A 22330-nucleotide genomic window follows, 5' to 3' on the forward strand; every position below is an offset into this window, starting at 1 on the left:
ATCTTAAGCATTGTGAATCATAAATGATATATAAAATACCATTGTCTGTGACTTTGAAGGTTTAAGAATTATATGCAGCCGTTAATATTTAGGATAGCGATAAAAAAATGATATCTGATCAGGCGGTTTGAAGTATACGATAGTCAGCTCGGTTTCTGTGCCGACAGACGCTCATCAATATTCCGGCGGTGCCACTTGTTGTTGTCGCTACTGTAGAACATGGACGACTGTACTCTAGAGAAGCTGGGCGTCTCTCCCGGCGCACTCACGCCCAAGTTCCACAAGGACACGGCAGAGTACAGCGTCACGGTCGCCAGTAACGTGGAGAATGTCAAGTTCGACGTGCTGTCCAGTGACAGTGGCGCCTCCTATCAGATTAAGGTGGGAGGGTACCGATCACGGAAAACTTTTACAGACTACTTTTTCAACAGGTGCAACCACCTGTAACCGCTTGTATCTCGAGATTTTAACGATGAACTTACTAAAACATGGACTGGCCAAGCAGTTTTGTGTAATACTCCTTTGTTTTTAGTGCGTTTATGTTTTTCTTCAGAATGGTAACTTGATACTTGTCCAAGCCCCCTGTTTGTCACACCTGATTTGCAGACCGAAGAAAAGTTGTTTGTTGTTTTGCAGGTGTTTTCTTACAGGTGGTTTGTTTACAGAAGCTCAGCGGGGCCACTTGTTTATGTTTACATACACTCATTTTTATCTCGATTTTTCTACATTCTTAGCTCAAATATTCTTACAATTTATAAATAGAACAGTACCTTATTGATTGGCCAAGACTGGCAGTAAGCCTGATAACATATGGCTATACTTACTGTAAATACCCAAATATTTTCACATCAACAACATATCTGATTTCAGTTTTACACCGCGTTTTGTGAAAAATCTGACTGCATACCTTGTAAACTAACATGCAAAGTTCCGTACCAAGAGTTCGTTTGAAATAGAATTAAGCCATGCAATGTATTGATCAATCAATTGGATCACTTTCAAGGTGTTTGATGGGGTCTTTGACACCACCAATAAGTGTTTGTATTCTACTCCCTTCCAATCAATGTAATCCCTATCAGTATTCAAAAGTCTGGGAGGAAGGCCTGGACTTAAACTGGCCTTGTGTCCTGCTAATCACTAAAAACACTGTACACCATTCAATACTGCTCTCTCTCCCCTCTCTCCCTCCCCTTCACTCACTCTCTTTCCCTCTCTCTTCCTCTCCCTCCTTTCTTCTCTCTCTCTCCCCCGGCCTCCCTTTGAACTCTCCCCCTCTCTCTCCCTCTCTCTCCCCTGGACCTCTCTCCCCCCTCTCTTCCTTTCTCTCCCTCTCCCTCTCTCCCTCTCTCTGTGAGCTCTCCAAACACATTCCAATCATCCTCTTACCATCTCACACCCCCACAGAACAGTGGAGGAGAGAAGACCATCCCACTGAAGGAGGGGGATGTAACAACCGTGCAGATCGAGGTATCAGCCGAAGACGGCACGGTGAAGATCTACACGGTAAACGTGAAGCGTCTGTCGGCGAGCGACGCCACCCTCACCACCCTGCAGCTGTCAGCTGGTGCCCTTGAACCTGAGTTTGCACCTGGAACATACACTTATTCTAGTGAGTGATCTTTTCCCATCAAGTTTTTAAAAATTTCATCCCAACGTTGACTTCTCAAAAAGCTGGCAAATCTTACAGACTGGTATCTTAAGTCAATTATGTTATATAACGTTGACTCTCGTAATTCCACCAGGTACCCTAAGACTGCCACGTTAAGAAAAGTTGAATTCAAAATGATCTACTACATCAGTAATCCCTGAATTATACACACTTCAGATACACAGGTGCTCAAAAGGTGCTTCTTAAGAAGGTCTCGATACTGATAGCACCGTTTTTAAAAGTAATGTGGCGGTCTGAGATTAGCTGGCGGAATTAGGAGATTTGATGTTATAGATTTGTAAGGTTGGCTAGCCAATAAATCATTTTAAAAACTTAGGATAGGTTGAAATGACAGAAAACTTCAGTTCAGCTCAGAAAATGTATTTGATAGTCTTATAATTGTTGATGTCATACATTACACTTAGATTATCAAATGCATATCTTTTTTTAAGATTAGTTATTCCTGACTTTTGCCATTGCTTGTTGACTACAACTCTGTTTATTCTCTTTCTTATTGTTCCATAAATTATCCACACCTTTTTCCATAGCTACATTACCATGTCACGTCAGCTCCCTGACCATCACAGCCAAGGCCCCCGATCCCAAGGCAGGTGTGAAGGTGTGCGGACTGACACCCGACACACCTGTGCAGCTGAACGTGGGCGAGACTCAGGTGGATGTGGAGGTCACCTCACCTGATGGGTCAAAGCAACAGGTGAGAACCAAACAATTTCTTATGTTTTCTAGAAGGTGGAAGAATTTGCTTTACCCTGCTAACTGTCGTCATTTTCACAATAAGTCACTTTCAAGAACCCACCACACTTTCATAACACTAAGTGTGTTGGGTTCTTTTAAGATGCTCAAGGGTCTTTTAACAGGACCTCTGGCTTTATGTCCCATCCGAGAAAAAGTCCTAATAGCTGAGGCGAGGTACTAGTACTCATTTTCACATGTCATTGAGCTTCCTTCCCAAGGGCAAAACACTGGGGCCTGCCAGGGATTCGAACCCAGAACCTTTAGATTCTAAATCAACTGTGTACCATATTAAACATGTTAATAGGGTAAAGGAGATTCTTTTAACCCAACCAGGTAATCTCACCTGCTAACGTTTTGGTGTCTGTGAGACACCTTCATCAGAGCTTCTGACTGGAGTACTGCTTCTCACCGCTAAAAGTAGCCGATGTAGGTGGCGCTTTTGTGGTGAGAACACTGTCCCAAGCGTGGCTAAGCTTGTATCCCCCGTCGTCTCGGTTCATCACTGGTGTTTGTTCTGTGTGCGTTCGCCATGCTTATGTTTTTGATATGCTTATACTGTAGAACTGTGGTGAGATAAACTAAATCATTTTTTTTGCCCCCTGTATCCCCCAGGTGTACACCATCAGTGTAGTGAAGGAGCCCATGGGCAGGTTTGTGAAGCTGGCCGACCCGAAACTGGCGCTGCAGCTGGAGTGTCCCGTTACGCTCGGTCCGCTGTATCGACCAATCAGCATCAGGGAGAGCGATCCCAAACACACCTACTCTGCCCCCTGCCTCGACGTCCTGACCAGGTATGGCCACGTTGATTTATTTCCTTGCTTGGATCTCGGACAATTTACAAGCGGACATCATAAAAGCAGAGGGCAGGGAGGAAGTATTGAATATGACAGCTGCTGTATTCACTCTGTAATACTGAGTGTACCAAGTCTGAGTACCAAGGCGCAGACCTGATCCTCAGCTGAAATGTTTTCATTATGTTTTTCCAGTTCAGTATATTCAATTTGTGTTTATATCCGAGAACCAACAAATTAGATTGGTGTGGCCTAAGTGGTTGTTTCTCAGAGCAATATTAGATCATACTTTCATAGTGGATAACAACAATCATCTTCTTGGCATTGTGTAAACGATTGCTTGTTGAAAGCATTTAAAAGACCATTACTACCCTCAATGCCCCCATGTTTCAATGGCTAACTGAGGGAAATGAAGCCTTGCCTGATCCTTATTTCTGCTTTGCATAGGACCTCAAAACAGGACCCCTTAGACGAAAGCCCCTTGCCTACTGAGTGGAGGATTGTGGACTTTGATGTGGACAAGAAGGTGTCTGCAGCTGTTGTCAGCTGTATCTATACACATGCAGGTGAGTTAAAACACCTTCTATAAAGGTGATTATAAACTTGCAGGCGTAGTTGTAGAGCAGGAGCACCTGTCTTGCTGGTGAGTAAGACCTCCCAAGCAGGTAAGGACACCTGTGAACAAAAGCACCTGTCTTGCAAATAAGTAGGAGCACCTGTCTTACAGGAAAGGAGGAGCACTTGTTGATCCTGTCACTGACATTTGTTAGCCAGTTGCTGCTAATGCATCTTGGGACTTGTTGCTTGACTGAACATTATGACATTTGATACAGTTAATATCAACAACCCAGTTAATTACCCATTGTACATGTAGATGTGATGCTCTCTCTCTCTCTCTTGGTAGTCCTTCAGGGTCAGTGTTTCTCGTTCATGGCGTGTGACCGCATGTGGCTTCTTAGTCCAAAATTTGAGGCGCACAGACGTCCACACTTGGCACACTGGTGTAGTACAGAGGAATTTGGACCATATTCTAAATTCATTAAGCTGTCAGTTGTAAATCAAAAACATTGTGATTTGATCTCATTTAGAAAGGTTTGAGTCTGACTGCATGTGAAATTAAAAAAGAAAGGGTATCTTTTGGAAAATGATAAATCAAGTACACAGAACCATGGAATTTAAAAGAATAAAGCTTTAGAATTATATTCAATGATTCTGACTTGCACCATTAGTTTGAAGAGAAACAAATCAAAATTGCTTTTCATATAACAAAATCACTGATTTTATTGTTAACTGTACTGTATTAAAGTACGTCTGACTCAGCATTTCAGAACCATCATAGTCTACTGTTTCCCACCCAGGCTGTACAGAACAGATGAAGTATGCAGAACTCGGTGCCCATGCTAAGGACTGCCAGCACAAACCCAAACCTGAGCCCAACTCTGCCCTGGTGACAGAGTCTGCCTGGTACAAGGCCGACTTCGCCTCCACCAAGAAGACAGACTCGGACATCAAGCACAAAGTGGAGGTGGGCTCACACAGTCTATAGAGCAATTGTTTAACCTCGAAAGTTCCCTCTGCTGAGGAAGCTTTTTGGCATTAGATTTGTATTGGTTAATATGTGGCAGGCTAGGTCGCAGGAAGAAGGTTGAATAGATTTGAAGCATTTAAGAACTGTGCCAGCCCTATATATTCCCACTGTCTCCAGCTTCTTGGCTTTTGTACATTGTACAAACTGTCAGTCTGAGATTATTTTCCTTTTTTTCCATTGTAAACCAGTATGCTACCCAGGGCTGTCTCCAGGACCCTACCCTGGACGTACATTCGCTTGTTGCCACCTGGGCGGACAAAATTTCACCCGCCCGTCCATCGTAAAAATTTGAACTTCATGACAAATGTCCTTTCATAACTTTATAATGACAGATTTAACAAGGAAAATCAACAACATTAGCTCCCAAACAATGAGTGACAAAGATAAAAATGTTAAGTTGAAGACAGCCCTGGATGTTACCTATTATGTTTCTATTTGTAATAGTAGTCCACTGTGTTCTGTAGCTGCAGTGAGTCTGGACACCCTGCAGCTGCAATCAGTCATTCTTCAACTCTATCCACTTTGTCCGGTTTGCTAAAAGCTCCCTTGGCTCCCACAGTTTTCTTCATGTTTCACATTGATATGTAACACCTACTATGTGCTGCAGGTGCGAAGCTGGGAGAAACATCTCCACAACGTGACTGACTCCAGCCTAAAGGAGCTGGACGAACAGGCGAAGGAGCATCTTAAGAACTACAGACTGGCCTTGCCAAGGATAGGTCAGTGTCGTGTGCTTTGAGTCAAAAGTTAGTCAAGGTCATGTTTTGTAATGTGGTGTGCATGATACCAGCAATTCAGATGCAAAATTCAGACAAAATGAACACACTGTGTAATGGCCTCAACGAGACAGGACAAATCGGTAAGATATTGTGATGGTGTGTTTTTAAAGTCAGATCTAACATATTCTATAATATAGAATTCTTGAAGCAAGCACCATAATGCATTCCTTCTAGACATTTGGTGTGTACACAGATGACCACTTAAAAAGCACAAGATAGGTTTTCTGCCATTTTTGCATATTATTCTATTCCTCTATTTTCACCTAATTTCTCCTTATTTTCTAGGCCAAACCGAGCATGTTAAGTCTCATTTTGGCTCCATAACTCATCACTTTTGGAATGATAACTTTAAGTTAGTTCTCCTTGTTGCCCAGGGCAAAAGCAGATGTATGAGCATAAGTCTTGAAGTGTACACTGGGTTGAATTGCGAAGCAGCTTCGCAATTCAACCCAGTGTACACTTCAACTTATTCTTCCTCTATCTCTGTCTAGGACAAAACCAGTCATACCAATAATTGTACAAGAATGGGAAGTCTGCATTTGGCTCTATAACTCAGCCAGGTGCACACTTCCACTTGCATGATAACTCATTTTTCCTCGTAATCCAGGGCAGAACCAGTCGTACGAGCACGGTAAGTCCCCGCTGGACTACCTGCGTAACGCGGCGCAGTGTTACGCCACCAGCATTAAGATGAAGGGGAAAGACGGGAGTCTGCACTGCAGCCTGGGGCTGGTTCTGGAGGAGCAGTACTACGCCAAGGACATGTACGGACTCAAGGAACAGGTGCAGTAGTTAATAATAATCATTCTTATATATGTTTAGTGACTGTTGTATCTAGCACATTGATAGGGCTCCCTTGGAAATCAGTTACTTGTTTACTGAAGGGACTACCCTAAACATTGATAAATGAATAAATTAAGCATATTATATACCATTACTACTACTACTATTACTACTACTTTTGCGATCATCCACTTTTTAATAAGCCATTGGCTGAATGGGCAAACTTAGCTGTATGTCTCTGAAAACCAAACCTGTAAGTAAAATTAATACATAAAGGAAGGGAAATCACAATTGCAAGGATTTGTATGTATCTCAACAGTATGTAAAAAGAATTTAAAAGTAATTGCTCCCCATTACACTGTGATTGAAGACGTAGTTTTGAGTTTCGTTTTCACAATGATCATAGAATCACAGTTGCAAATTCCACATTCAAGTGAATTTGCCTTCAAATGTTGGTCTATATTCATACAAAAATATTGTGTGAAGTTTTTGTTTCACAGGACCTGGTACATTCTATACTGTTGATTAAAAGCCTTTATACCCAAATCTTAATATAGGATGAAGAGGATGACCTTGGCCTTGCCGGGTTGAACTTGGCAGCCAAGGAGAGTTCTAAGGAGGAGGAGATCGACGCCATCTGTAACCTGAGAGGGGTCCCGGCCACGGCGCCGCTGGCACGGAAACTGAAGGCCGTGGACGAGGAGTTCCACCACCTGCTGGACGGCGGGCAGACGGGGAAGGCGGAACACGTGCAGGCGCTGTACGCGTGGAAGTCCAAACAGGCGACACAGGTAGGAGGATATATCAGTTTTGTATATGCAGTATCTGTATCTATATTGCCGGTAGAGCCGCCCTCTGGCATAACACACCAGTTTGCAGGCACGCGGTGCTGCAGCAGCTGATATTGTTTGTATCATTTTTTTTAAAGTGTTAAACTTATGAATGAATAGATAGATAGATGGGAGCATATTTTGTTTGTCAAACTTGGATTCAGCAACCACTCATTACACAAGGGACCGAGGGAAAATGGTTGCTCAGGACAGGATGGGGTTAAGTATGTAAAAATGGACGGGTCATTGTTTCTATGTGACTTGTTACTGGAGGTGGTTGCCTGCGGCAGATGGTTGCTCCACCAGGTTTGACTGTTTCACATAGAGTTTACACTTCCACAGACTACAAAAAACTGCTAATGCGTCACAGGAGGTGGTTACATCATTGTTCCAATGTTCAAAATGCTATTGATGGTTTCGAATATGTGTACGTTAACGCAAAGTCCATTCTTGGAATGCGCGTTTGAACATAAGCAGAAAAGATGTCATCACCCCCTGTGACGCAGGTAGTTTTTATACATAGTCCGCGGAAGTGTAAACTAATTTGGCACAGATATATATACGACTCAAAGTCCAAGGAGGCAACACAGATAGGAGCATACAGTAAAACCTGGTGGGCCAACCGCCTTGCACAGCCAGACACCTCCAGTCATAGATCTCATTGAAATAGTCTCATCCAACTTCACATAGTTTATACCCTCTATAAAAGAAACAACTCTCTTACACAACCATGCAGGGACGTTAAACCTTCATCCAATTTTCATTGCGCTTTTCAAAAAGAAATGAACCCATAAATACTGTACATAGCGTCTGTCTTCTCTGTCATCACCAGTTGAAGTTTTACTCTTCCGTGAGTTAAACTGGATCAAGATTACCTTAAAGTTTGCTTTCTTTTCCCACAGGATGGTAAAGTAGCCCAGCAGGCTGAGGACGAGACCAACACGTTGGGGCAGGCGTACCTGAAGTTCCTGGACGCCCTGTCGCTGGACCAGAGCCACACCATGTACAACCTGCACGTGGGCCGGATGCTGCTGCTCCAGGGGAAGGTCACCGAGGCTCAGGCACGGCTGCAGCTCTCCGTCGGCATGAACCCCAAAAACCAGGCCGCCAGGTAAAAGTAGATGTTCCTTTAAGTTTGTCTTTCATTGGTAATGCTAAAGAGCTAGAGCCTTCAAACTTGTACCATGTACAACCTGCACGTGGGCCGGATGCTGCTGCTCCAGGGGAAGGTTACAGAAGCTCAGGCACGGCTGCAGCTGTCTGTGGGCATGAACCCCAAAAACCAGGCAGCCAGGTAACAGAATATATTCCTTTAAGTTTGTCTTTCGTTGGTAATGCTAAAGAGGTAGAGCCTTCAAAGTTGCACCTTGTACAACCTGCACGTGGGCCGGATGCTGCTGCTCCAGGGGAAGGTTACAGAAGTACAGGCAAGGCTGCAGCTCTCCGTTGGCATGAACCCCAAAAACCAGGCCGCCAGGTAACAGTAGATGTTCCTTTAAGTTTGTCTTTCGTTGGTAATGCTAAAGAGGTAGAGCCTTCAAACTTGCACCATGTACAACCTGCACGTGGGCCGGATGCTGCTGCTGCAGGGGAAGGTTACAGAAGCTCAGGCAAGGCTGCAGCTCTCCGTTGGCATGAACCCCAAAAACCAGGCCGCCAGGTAACAGTAGATGTTCCTTTAAGTTTGTCTTTCGTTGGTAATGCTAAAGAGGTAGAGCCTTCAAACTTGCACCATGTACAACCTGCACGTGGGCCGGATGCTGCTGCTGCAGGGGAAGGTCACTGAGGCTCAGGCACGTCTGCAGCTGTCTGTGGGCATGAACCCCAAAAACCAGGCAGCCAGGTAACAGAATATATTCCTTTAAGTTTGTTTTTCTCTGGCAATGGCAAGGAGGTAGAGCTTTCCGATTTGTATAGGGTGCAAGTTTCAAATATATGCAGACCAGAGAGGCACAGGCTGCAGCTCTCCGTTGGCATGTTTCAGGCTTGTTAAATGTCTTTCTCCTGTAACGTCTGCTAATGTAATTCTGCCACCCTGAAAAAACTTGTCTAAGGAGATCTCTAAAGAAATGCACCCCATTATAATGCACTTCTAGTACTCCTGCATATCTAAACTGTGCATACCTTGGGGTCCTTTAATCTGGTGGATAAATGTTAATGGAGCTCAGTCAAATTTATAACAGGGGCAAGTTACACAAATACATCCATTTTGAGGATTGCAGGTTTGCATTTCCTAGGGAATGGGATTTTACTTTGTATATCAAAATTCAAAGTATTGAATGTGAGGGATTTAATTTTTCAAGTTTTACCAGCTGTCAACCCCCAAAATAGCCTACAGTAGGTATTCACCAATTTAATGCAACAGCACAGAAAACTACATTTAGACATTGGCATCAATACAAATACTATGAGTAAGTTCATAACTGAAACCAATTTTGCCTGATCCCCAGGTTCTACCTCGGCCTGGCCATGGCAATGTTGCCAAAGGGCCCTCCCCAGGACCGGCTGGGAGAGACCATCGCATTCCTGAACGAGGGGGTGGAGACGGTGCTGGCACAGAGGTGCGCTCTGGCAGAGGGGAGCGCAACTCAGAGGTAAGATTTCTGCCTACACTGGGACTTTCCACACTTTTCTATACGATCCAGATTTTGAAGCTGACACCTACACTTGTAGGATCATCTTAGCCTCTTTTCTAAGAAGAAATAATCTTTGCACTGCTGTCATATTGTTGACGTTTTCCTGAACTTTCCATGAGGTATTTGGTCATCGATGTGAGCAAAGTAAACTTTCTCATCAACGTGGGCAACATCACTGACAGAAGACAGCTGATGCTGCCAGAAATGTCTGTCAGTGACCGTTTACAAAACTTTTTAGCAGCATGAGTAACTTTTGAGTAGATTGATGGTATTTTATTTGTTCTGGAAGCAAAGCTGAGTTGTTGATAACAGGTGCATGTGATTTGCTGTAAGTTTCTAGCCTGGGTGATTTCCAATTTACTATTGGGGCTCCGATCTTGCTTCCCATAAAATATATTTTAGGAGTAAATCGGCTGGCACCCAGGCTAACACGTGTTAAGTCCCGCAAAAATAAATGAATTGACATGTACAGTAACAGGTGCGTATGATTTTTCTGTTTGTTGCAGCCAGCCGAACCTGCACTCGGAGGACCTGTGGCGGCTGTCCAACCTGCAGATGCTGCGTGGGTTCCAGCTCCTGGGGCAGCTGCTGGCCAAACAGGACCCCCCACAGGGCTGTATGTCCGCCCTGGACGTCCTGCACAAGTAAGGGTGTAATTTCAGTCAATCTGGAATCAATCAATCAATCAATCCGTGGGCATCAACTGCTAATGCACAGTTAGACATCTCTCTCCAGGAATTTCTATTTTCAACACATTCCAGTTGACTCGGTGACCTTGTTCGGAATAACTTGTGTTGAAGACTTGGTCCTCCCACCTTCTTCGGGATGCCCTCTAGATGTATGGTTCTACCAGGTTGGGTCTGGTTGTATCTTGAAAGTAACAGGAAATAATCATAAAGTAGAAACCACGGCAATCAGATATAATCCAAACTCTTGCAGAGGCAGTATAGTTTGTTTGTTTGTTTGGTTGGTTGGTTGGTTGGTTGGTTGGTTACAAGATCAAACTTTCTGTGCAACACAAAATAACATAAACAAAATTTTCAACTAAAGAACACCAGCTTCTGGGCACTGGGGAGTTGTACCTCGAGATATCGTGATGGTGCTGTTCAATCGTTTGTCTTCCCTCCCTCTGCAGTGCGACCCTGTTGTCTGCCCAGGCCATGTGTGAGATGGTGCACCGGGGGGAGGTGTATCGCCAGGTGGAATGGATGCTGCTGACCTCGCACTACCAGCTGCTGGAGCACCTGACAGCAAAGCAGGCTGGGAAGGAGGAGCTGATCGCCCTGCGGTGTCGCGACCTCTCGGCGCTGATCCGGGCCTGCAGCATCCCCAAAAACACCGAGCTGCTGGCCATGCAGGAGAAGGTAGTTTTATCCCTATAACTGTTTTAGTGTTGAAAAGAAAGATGATCTTGATCCAGTTTAGCTCACTGAAGAGCTAGTCTTCCACTGACCATGCAGGAGAAGTCAGTATTATCCCTTCAATGTTCTGTAATTACCTGTAATTGATGTACATACTGGATGGTTGTACTTTATGTTGTCATCGTCACTGTATGTATTGTTATGTCTCCTGTTGATAAGAAGTCCAGGAAGACTAGTGGTGTGCCTTAGGGTACACCACTTATGGATTTTCTTTCATAAAGTGAACAGATTTCTCCAGTTTTCTGCTTGTTTTGTGTCCTTGTTGTGAATCATCATCATCAGTCCCATAGCTTGTCAGCCGAAGAGGCAGCATAACGTGCAACACAAGTCCCCCACTTCCGGTGATCCTCTGCAAGTCGATCTGGCCAGCCTTTTTGTTGTAGGTAGTATTGCACTAATAACTATCAAACCTATGTCCCTTTGCCAGACCTGTCAGAAAGGTGTGCTGATCCGGCCGTGTGACAGCAGCGCCCTATGTCACCTGGCGTACGCTCAGCTGGCCAGATACGACGACGAGCCGTCCACCGACGCGGCGGCGCGCGCCCTGCGAGACTCCCGGCTCACGTTTCACACCTGCATCGGGCTGGAGGGAAAACCCGTGGTGGGAGAACCGCTGAACGAGATAACTGGTTAGTCTCTTATCTTTATCTGTATACTTATTTAGACGATGTAACACACCAGCTTCTGTATCTGTATAGTCGGTATAACTGACCTTTATCGTAACAAGTCAGAAAACAAACAAGAAACAGCTAAACTAGAAGGAAGCTGCTACGCTAAGGCTAGCATTGGTGGCTGGAGAAGGCTGCTATAGTACAACAAGCAAAGAAACAAACAGAAAGACAAAAGTTGTAACCCCACTTCGCCCATTTTACCCCGCCAATTTGCAGTGGTTGCTGCAGAAGATTGCCATAGTGACACAAACAAACAGAAAGATGATTTTGCCACTTTTGCACAGGCAAGGAGTGGTCACTGGAGAAGGTTGCCATAGTGACTGAAACAAACAATGAAACAAGTTGTATCTGCCACTTTTCCCAGGCCAGCAGTGGTGGCAGGATAAAGTTGCCAAAGAAGAAGAGGAGAAGAAAGCAGCCGAAGCATCCAAGAAGCCAGCTGCAGTGCCAACAGCCGCTGCTAGGGGCGCTGCAACTCGGGGAAGAGGGGCGCCAGCAGCAGCTGTGAGAGGAGGGAGGGGGGCAGCAGCAGGTGAGTAATGGAGATATGGTGTAGATGTTGGAAAGAACTGAAGGTTAAAGAATGGACTGATTCTGCAACCTGTTCTGTACACTGTGCAGTGATACCAGCAGCTCAGCACTGACAGTGGGTAACTAACTGTTGTTGGTTCCCTGTCCTTGGTGCTGAATTACATCTATATGTAGATATGGTGTAGATTTTGTATAGATGTTGGGAAGAACTAAAGGTTAAAGAATGAATGGATTCTGTAACCTCCACAATGTGCAGTGATACCAGCAGCTCAGCACTGACAGTGGGTAGCTAACTGTTGTTGGCCCCCTGTCCTTGGTGCTGAATGACATCCTTTCCCAGATTCAATGATGAGTCTTGACTGATACAGCTCAGCTGATTTCAGCCAAACACTGATGGCAGCTTTCGTAATATGTGGTTACTGTCCAAGGTGCTGAATGGTCGAATGTTGAGTTGTGTAGCTATTTCCCATCATGTAACAGTAGAAATTATGCAATTTAGATAGCCGTGATACTGGATAAGTGCTGTGGGAGATGTTAGAAAGGTTCTTATGTGGAAATGTCCTTATGATTAAATGTTCTGTAAGGATGTGGACTCCAACAATAATGATGAACAAGGAAGAGGGTGACATTCAATTTATACAGTTCAAGTTCAAAGGGTAAACTTCAGGTACAGGTCAAGGGGTGCAGTTCAAGGCCAAAGTGTACAGTTAAGGTACACGTCAAAGGGTACAGTTCAAAGTCAAAGGCTCAATTAGCTACTGTATTTGATGCGTCTATCAGAGAAAAGAGTTTAGAATTCTTTTATGCCTTGTTTTCTTCTTCTTGTTGATGTGTTCTAACTAACCTGATTTTGCAGCTTCTCCTACTGTGAACCCAAAGCCTGTTCCTTCCTCCTCTCCCTCCCCCAAACCTGGAACTCAAGTGGGGAGGGGTGCTGCAACCGGGAAAAGTGCAATATCAGCAGCCAAACCTGCCTCTGTACAGAAAGGTGCTACTTCAATCCATTAAGTAGAAAATGGTGCAGATAAGCTATTTAAAGCATGTCAAGAGGATAGAACATTCTTTTAAAGCCACAAAATAGTTTATAATGGGCATTAAGGAATGGATGATGGAAGTTTTGATCATTCTGAATAACTTAGATCTAATCAAAGAGAGATTGGATTGCATGTAACGGGGCCGTAGAGAGAGTTTTTTTAAACATTTGATGACTCCACTATCCAGCTCCAACTTCTGCTATGTCCACCTTTCCTTCCAAAACAAACGGGAAAAGTGCAATATCAGCATCCAAACCTGCCTCTGCACAGAAAGGTGCAACCTTCATACATAAAGTGGAAAATCATGCTGATAAATGATGCAAAGCTCAGTAAGGATTGAAAAATATTTTAAAGCCACAAAAAAGTTGTAATGGGCATTAAGGATGATGGAGGCTTCAGTAATCTGGAGTAACTTTCAGCCTAATGAAGTAGATTGGATTACATGTATCCAGACTGTGTATCAAGTTGAGTATGTTTCTTTTTTTAAACATGATGACTCCACTTTCCAGCTCCAAGTTCTGCTACGTCCACCTCTCCTTCCAAAACAAACGGGAAAAGTGCAATATCAGCGTCCAAACCTGCCTCTGTACAGAAAGGTGCTACTTCAATCCATTAAGTAGAAAATGGTGCAGATAAGCTATTTAAAGCATGTCAAGAGGATAGAACATTCTTTTAAAGCCACAAAATAGTTTATAATGGGCATTAAGGAATGGATGATGGAAGTTTTGATCATTCTGAATAACTTAGATCTAATCAAAGAGAGATTGGATTGCATGTAACGGGGCCGTAGAGAGAGTTTTTTTAAACATTTGATGACTCCACTATCCAGCTCCAACTTCTGCTATGTCCACCTTTCCTTCCAAAACAAACGGGAAAAGTGCAATATCAGCATCCAAACCTGCCTCTGCACAGAAAGGTGCAACCTTCATACATAAAGTGGAAAATCATGCTGATAAATGATGCAAAGCTCAGTAAGGATTGAAAAATATTTTAAAGCCACAAAAAAGTTGTAATGGGCATTAAGGATGATGGAGGCTTCAGTAATCTGGAGTAACTTTCAGCCTAATGAAGTAGATTGGATTACATGTATCCAGACTGTGTATCAAGTTGAGTATGTTTCTTTTTTTAAACATGATGACTCCACTTTCCAGCTCCAAGTTCTGCTACGTCCACCTCTCCTTCCAAAACAAACGGGAAAAGTGCAATATCAGCGTCCAAACCTGCCTCTGTACAGAAAGGTGCTACTTCAATCCATTAAGTAGAAAATGGTGCAGATAAGCTATTTAAAGCATGTCAAGAGGATAGAACATTCTTTTAAAGCCACAAAATAGTTTATAATGGGCATTAAGGAATGGATGATGGAAGTTTTGATCATTCTGAATAACTTAGATCTAATCAAAGAGAGATTGGATTGCATGTAACGGGGCCGTAGAGAGAGTTTTTTTAAACATTTGATGACTCCACTATCCAGCTCCAACTTCTGCTATGTCCACCTTTCCTTCCAAAACAAACGGGAAAAGTGCAATATCAGCATCCAAACCTGCCTCTGCACAGAAAGGTGCAACCTTCATACATAAAGTGGAAAATCATGCTGATAAATGATGCAAAGCTCAGTAAGGATTGAAAAATATTTTAAAGCCACAAAAAAGTTGTAATGGGCATTAAGGATGATGGAGGCTTCAGTAATCTGGAGTAACTTTCAGCCTAATGAAGTAGATTGGATTACATGTATCCAGACTGTGTATCAAGTTGAGTATGTTTCTTTTTTTAAACATGATGACTCCACTTTCCAGCTCCAAGTTCTGCTACGTCCACCTCTCCTTCCAAAACAAACGGGAAAAGTGCAATATCAGCGTCCAAACCTGCCTCTGTACAGAAAGGTGCCACCTCAATCCGTGAACTTTCAAGTTAAAAATGGTGCAGACAAATTATTTAAAGCATGATGAGGATGGAATATGCTTTTAAAGCCACAAATTCGTTATAATGGGTTTTAAGGAATCGTTGGAGGTATACAAGAAATCAGTTAGTAATGCTCATGACAAGCAACTGGACAGATTTTGGAAAGGGTCGTAAATGTTTCCAAAATCTATCCAGTTGCTTGAGTAACTGTTTTCTTGCATATCTTTTCACCTGGATGTCTAACCTTCATTGACAATTAAGGATGGAGACCTTTGTAATCCAGGTCAAATTAAAATGCAATGAAATAGAGACAGTTGACTGCATGCAACCTGGGTGTGGATAAAGTTGGATATCGAGTTTCTTTTTGAATATTTGTGATGACTCCACTTTCCAGCGCAGAGTTCTACAACGTCCACCTCTTCTGCCAAAATGTACAGTTCTTCCTCCAAAACCCCTGCCGGGCGAGGTGCAATATCGACAGCAAAGTCCTCAGCAGTGCAGAAAGGTGCCACCAGATAACATGTACCCACAGACCAGGCTTAGAATTAATAAAGCACCCTTCAATATTTGCTAACTTCTGCTAAGGGAGCATGATTCAAATTCCTGCACAAATATTGCCAATGTTAATAGGTCTTAACCAATCAAGAAAAGTTTAACCTGATAAAACCTGGCCTCCTTGGGAGGGGTATAACTAAAAGGCAACCAACATGCAAAGTTATTACAATGCACGTGCCAGTGATTATGCATGATTCAGTGGCAAAAATGTGGTGATTGTCCATATTAGCTACTGCAAGTGTTAGTCACTAGTCAAGCACTGAATGCATTTAAGATAACAGGGAGCTAACTAAAGGTAGTTGCACGATAAAGTAGGAACCTGCACGTTTTAGATGGGCACAGTAAAAAGAACCGCAGGTCTTTGCTTGTGGCACAAAGTGGACAAAGAGTAAAGATTTTTGTAAAATCCATTCATTGTTATCTCCATGAAAAATGGAGATATAGTTTTGGGTGTGTCTGTGTGTGTGTTTGTTTGTGTTTCCGCACCATTCCAGTCAGCATAACTCAAGAGTCTCTTAATGGATTATAATGATATTTGGTATGTGGGCGGGTCTTGTGAAGCCAAAATTCAAGGTTGACTTTTGGCCCCCTGGTATGTGACCTTGGTACTGCAGCAAATCTTCAATTTTTGTATCTTTTGACCTGGACGTGCTGTGGTCTTGATTTTTGGGTGGCAGATAGCTTGTGATGTAATAAAGAAGTGGAGTAGGTTTGGGCCCCCTAGCAGCTACCTCTGGAACTGCAGGGGCGTTCTTGTGAAAATCTTCTAAGGAGAATAACTGAACGAAGGAACAACGGATTTCCATGATATTTAGTATGCAGGTAGCTTAGATAGACATATACACAATGAAGTGCAAATTATGCTAATTGGGGCTTAATTTGCATAGCCAATGAGGAAAATCTATATTTGCAGTGTTTTCCATTATCAGAATCAAATACATGTAACGTATGTAGTTTATGGAAAGTGGATCATCAACAGATACTAATTATGCAAATAAATTCTTAATTTGCATAATTAATGCAAAACACCATATCTCATCTAATTGGAAAATTATTGGACTGTCAATATGATACTTAGTATGCAGGTAGCTTAGACAGAGATGTACATGATGAAGTGCAAATTATGCTAATTGTGACTTAATTTGCATAGCTAATGAGGAAAATCTATATTTGTAGTGTTTTCCATTATCTGACTCAAATACATGTAACATATGTAGTTTATGGAAAGTGGAACATCAACAATAAACTCCTACTTTGCATAATTAATGCAAAAACACCATAATTCATCTAATTGGAGAATTATAGGACTGTCAATATTGCAACATGTATAAGTTAGATAAAGGTGTTTATGACCGAGCATATATTATTCAAAAGTGTAAGTCATTTGCATGAATAGAATTGTTCATGGAGATATGAGGTCGTGGAACTCTTGTTAACTTTGTAAAAAAAATTTCCCACTACAGCCCCTGCTAGAGGAAGAGGTGCTCCTGCTGCCAAAGCTGCCCCACCCCCCAGGGGAGGTGCTGCCAGAGGTGGGGCAGCGGGGAAAGCTGTACCCCCACCCAGGGGAGGCACTGCTGCCAGGGGCGGGGCTGCCAAGCCAGCAGCAGCAGCTCCTGGGGCGGGGAAACCTGCAGGTAAACCAGGGGAGAAAGCTGAGGAGAAACCTGCCACACCTACCAAGGCACCAGGTCAGGGCTCAAGTTCCATGTTTATTGTTTATTTCTTTCTCAGGGCGACATATATCACCTACTGGCATTATTCCAGAAAGGCATAATGTTATTTCTTCATGTTATCATCGAGACTAGTTTTAACCTTCAGCCTGCCCAGGTTGCCATTTGGAACCAAATTTCTTTACACCTCAGAGCCATAAAAGGTTACACCCCTATGTTTCGACACCCCCTAACCCTAACATAGAGGTTTCCGGACATTGGGGTGTTGGAACATAGGGTTTTCCGTGCCTGTTCATCTGATGCCAGAACACAGCAAATACAATGTTACCCATCAGATTAAATAAATCCAGTTTTCCTCCCCCTACCTCCAGAGCCAGAGAAGGCCCCTGCACCAATCCCAGCCAACACGCCACTCAACCGGGCCAGCTACCGGCCAAGACTGGGTCTGGCCCGGGCGCTGGCTCGCACGGACGACACCATCGACGATGCCAAGAAGTGGTACAACGAGGTCATGATCATGGCGCCAGAGGTCAGCCGAATGTTCATCAATTTGCTGTAAATTTGCTAAAATTTCGGTGGTTTTATTTTGGTTTAGATTTGGTTTAGATTTTCATGCCAAATCATGACTTGGTATAACCTAACTAGCACTTGCACACTGCAGCAAAATTGAGCGAGCGAGTCTGCGAGTTCTAGACATTTTTGGCAGTAATACGCCTGGTGTTATTTCAACCATCATGCAATTTTGTGTATGATGCCATTATTGGTTACGATATTGATACCTTTATGTACTATAGGTATTACATTGTACAATTGGCATAACCCACTTCCTTCATCCAGTTGGTTTAGTTTTTGCCCTGACAAATCTTGACAGCTTCACATTTCACATGACAAAACAAGCAGTCCTTAGGGATTATAATGTGTATTGGTTGTCGATGTCGATCACCTTTTCTCCTGTAGATCCATGACGCGTACATCGAGCTGGCTGACATGCTGATCAAGGCAGACCCCCTAGCGGCTGTGGACGTGTACTGCAAGTTCCCGTTTACTGAGGAGCTTACCTTCGACGATGCGTACATCCATGGCGAGGTCGTGCGGATCCTGATGAAGCACGAGAAGTTTGACGACCCCCGACTAGCCGACAGCATGATCGCCTTCGGGAGGGTCATGGGCATCAGTAAGTCAAGAAATACTGTAAATGCAGAAATGTTTGTGATGGTTTTATGTTCGCGTTTTTTGCGATGAACTCTTCAGCACGAACTTAAAACCACCGTGAAACTTTTTACCCTTAACCCCCTTGTCTCAAAAGCTCTATTTTCTCCCTACTGCGAAATTTAAACCATGTGAACTTAGATACATTTACAGTATTCATTCAGTCGACCGACAAACCTAAATGTGCATGGAATGGCTGGTGCCCGTCTGAATTATGAACAGTTTGTTACAATTGGTTATTGAAAATATGAAGCGATTCACACTAAATTATTTACATTATTCAAATTGAACGAGACAGCTGGAGATTGTTCTGTAAAATACCTTACCAGCTGTCAGTTTCTGGTGAGTCAGTTCTTCTGAAGCAAAATTTGTACTGTAATTTCCAAAACAAAAATTGGACACCAGTCTTTGCCAGGCAATGAGTTGGACATTCAAACGAAATTGTATTGGTTATGAGGTAAAGCAGCAAGCAGATAGGTTGAGAACATCCCCAATTTCTCAAAATGAGTAAGCCCCTGCCAGTTATTGACTGAAGTGATTATGACTTTAAATCTATGAATTTATCCTCAGGTTGGACAGATCTTTCATTCCAAAACTCAAATGACATGAAATCATTTTTTGTTTTTTCCAGCAACCCTTGACAAGTATGTGAGCATTCTCGATGACAAGTTCAAGACCAACATGCTGAAGAAGATCTACGCGGGGGTCCATGGGAAGGACATTGACGACCCTGACCTTCAGGCATTCTTCAAGTTCAAGTGTTGGGACTAACCTTGGCCTTCCAGACAGCTATTCGAACCAACAGCTTTCATTCAGATCTATGCAAGAAGAAGTTGAGGCTCTACTTTTACAGGAGGAAGACAGCTGGCAACTGATGAGCAACCACAAGTCATTGGTCGTTGGCAGATCTTGGAGATTCTTGAAAGATCATGCCAAATTTTAGGACACTCAACACTCCCCCAACAGTCTGAGTTTTGTGGAAATTCTCCAGTTCATCGGTATGGTATGAAGAAGGCAAAGTTTTGACTCTTGATTATAGCCATCAAAGCTCATCTCCGTTTATAATTACGCATTTACAGTTTAAACTCTTGATCCGATACAAATGACAAAATTGGTCTTCCTTATTTAGAACTATTGTGTTGGATCTTGTGTTCAAACTTTAATCGAGGCCTCTGCGTGGTTCACAGAAATTGAAATGCAACATATGCTGCAAGAGAGTCAAACTAGTGATGGTGGTGAACAGTATCCGTCCTTAAGTCTTGAGTGACAGACATGGTTGCTTAAATGTCTGAATCTTCGTTTGAACTCCGTCCAAAACAGGGTTTTTTTTAGACCAACATTATGGAAAACTTTCAAACATAGAATTTATTTTCAGTTAATCTGTGTCAGTCCTAAAACTTGTAAAAGCTCTAAATTGAGAGTTCATTGCTGTAAGTTGATATATACATGAGTGGAAGGCTATTATATACTACATGTATATGCTTTTGTACTAGATATCAGTGCAAAGATGTTGGGAACCCAGCCACTGATCCGGTTACCGATAGAATGTACTCCAATATGGAAGATGTTCCTTATAACTGGCCATATATGTACCAAATTGTTCTTTGAAACACATTATAACAGTATTTCTATAGTATTGCCATAATAGCAGATTTAAAAGTGTAGGTGTTTGTATTCAGTGGTTAAAGCTGTACTTTTTATTAAGAATATATTTGGATATTTTGTGGACAGTTTAGACTATAGCATGACGATTCTTTTATTTTTGTAGTTCATACTGTTGCATATACAGACGATATGATAGAGATGATATGGACAAAGTCATATATTGATGTTTTCAATAAATTCTGCTACGGGAAAGTTGTCCAACATTGCAATTATTATTATAAGAGATGGGAGGGCCGAGCTAAGGCCGGCGATCTAATAGTCTGTGCGGACCTAGTCCGCTGAGCGCAAAGTCTCGGTTCTCTTAGTGCCCTTAATGCTCTTAAGGGCCAAAATGTCTGGCGCCATACATTACCAATGGAGCCAGACATTCTTGCCCCCCGTTCTCCCGTGAAAGTTGACCGCAAAGTGTGCTGGATGCACTTGCCCAGTGTCCCTGGCTCACCGAAAAAGTTTTGGTGATTGACGTCTTTCTGATCGCCAACGGCGCTTATTAAGCACACTCGGGACCCCTCGACGTAGTGAGTGACGTCACGGGGTAGAGCTGAATCCTTCACTCATCTACCAGGTCAAACCTCTGCACGTAAAAGAACCCAACACACTTATTGAGAAGAATAGGAGTGACCCGGTGTGCTTGGCCAAAAGTGCGAGCCGTAGAAAAGCCACATTGCACTACCATTAGTTACTTGAAAAAGCATAATGCTTCACCTCAAATGAGGATGCCTTGACACTGTCTTTGTTTCTTTTAAACAGATACAAGTATCCGGTCCAGGACCTACATATGCCACCATTATAGTACATCAGCATGGCAGTGGGTGGAGTAAGAAAAGTTGTGTAAAGTGCCTTTCCCAAGAACACAACGAATTGAGGAAGCCAGGAATTGAATCTGTGATCTTGTTTTTGCTAGCCTGGCCACTCAGCCATTTGATGCCACTAACAATGATGGACTATTCCACAAACTACTGTTGCAAAAATAGACTCTTCCAAAGCATTGAAATTCTAGTAGAAACTGAATCAGCACCAAGGACAGGGAAGTACAGTCACGGGTGTCACATGAGGAAAACAAAGAAAAAGGTTACATGAATAGTAGAAAAATCATTAAAAGCATTTTTCACCCTAAGGCCACAGCAAGTAATTTTTATGGATGACATCAGCGCGCTCATTAATTTTCGCCTGATTTAAAAAATTAAAAAATCTTGTATCTTGTACACGTTGACAGTCTAAGGTGTTTCATTGAATACCCAGTGTAGTTCCTGCCCATGATGGTATGACAAGCTGTTTTCTGCATTTCTTCTAGCAAGGAAGGACGTTTGAGCTGTATACACAAGGTGTTTCTATCATAAATGAAACCTCATTGGTTGAATACAGGTATAAAAGACCTGTTGGTCATGATATCATATTTTGTCGCCTCAATTCTTCTTTAACAAGATTTATGATCTCAAAATTTGAAAATATAGGAATCTTGTTTTTTTTTCCCTATCTCATTAGTTTTAGATGTCATTTACTTGCTGTGGCCTAACGCATCTATTTTGAATTTTTCACAGGCCACTGTACGGAAAAGACGAAATTTGTGTAAAAAAGAAAAATGAAGAAAAGAATTTTGAAGATATGCTTTCCACAATCCCTGATGCTGCGAAACCACCCAAAATGCATAAATAACTGGCTAATAGGGTGACAAGACCGCATTATCGTTATTGTGCACTAAAACCAGGAAGCATTCTCTAGACGACCAACATTGCAACATCGAATAAAGGCTACAATAAATGGGCATTTCGGAAAATTAAAAACAAATAACATATCTATAGCGATAGCGATAGCCGAAACATTTGGAGCCTAAGCTAAAAAGAAAATTAAAGTATTGTCT

General features: G+C 42.7%; 1 protein-coding gene across 3 annotated transcripts; it reads left to right on the plus strand.

Moving 5' to 3' along the window:
- Positions 1-149: 149 nt before the first annotated feature.
- On the plus strand, positions 150-20684 carry LOC136433956 (uncharacterized). 3 transcript variants are annotated; one of them, XM_066426568.1, is made up of 24 exons: positions 150-381; positions 1405-1609; positions 2197-2363; positions 3017-3195; positions 3643-3761; positions 4554-4720; positions 5391-5502; positions 6170-6345; positions 6903-7136; positions 8078-8286; positions 9626-9769; positions 10318-10455; positions 10947-11175; positions 11660-11861; positions 12268-12435; positions 13291-13422; positions 13978-14064; positions 14620-14706; positions 15262-15348; positions 15762-15872; positions 17386-17613; positions 17967-18124; positions 18553-18769; positions 19436-20684. In XM_066426568.1, the coding sequence occupies exons 1-24, from the start codon at positions 220-222 to the stop codon at positions 19573-19575; spliced, it is 3858 nt and encodes a 1285-aa protein (XP_066282665.1). In that variant the 5' UTR covers positions 150-219; the 3' UTR covers positions 19576-20684. The 3 variants fall into 3 exon arrangements, with proteins under 3 accessions (XP_066282665.1, XP_066282667.1, XP_066282668.1); XM_066426570.1 differs by lacking the exon at positions 13291-13422; XM_066426571.1 differs by lacking the exons at positions 13291-13422; positions 13978-14064; positions 14620-14706; positions 15262-15348; positions 15762-15872 and having other exon boundaries at positions 151-381.
- Positions 20685-22330: the final 1646 nt, after the last annotated feature.

Source organism: Branchiostoma lanceolatum, chromosome 4 (assembly GCF_035083965.1).
Source record: "Branchiostoma lanceolatum isolate klBraLanc5 chromosome 4, klBraLanc5.hap2, whole genome shotgun sequence".
In the NCBI taxonomy this organism is placed as follows: domain Eukaryota; kingdom Metazoa; phylum Chordata; class Leptocardii; order Amphioxiformes; family Branchiostomatidae; genus Branchiostoma; species Branchiostoma lanceolatum.

Bases quoted from the DNA above. Each gene is read 5' to 3' on its own strand.
- LOC136433956 (XM_066426568.1), top strand. From the start codon at position 220: ATGGACGACTGTACTCTAGAGAAGCTGGGCGTCTCTCCCGGCGCACTC. The intron at 7,137-8,077 runs GTAGGAGGATAT...CTTTTCCCACAG, and splicing joins AGTCCAAACAGGCGACACAG to GATGGTAAAGTAGCCCAGCA. The intron at 14,707-15,261 runs GTGCTACTTCAA...TCCACTTTCCAG, and splicing joins ACCTGCCTCTGTACAGAAAG to CTCCAAGTTCTGCTACGTCC.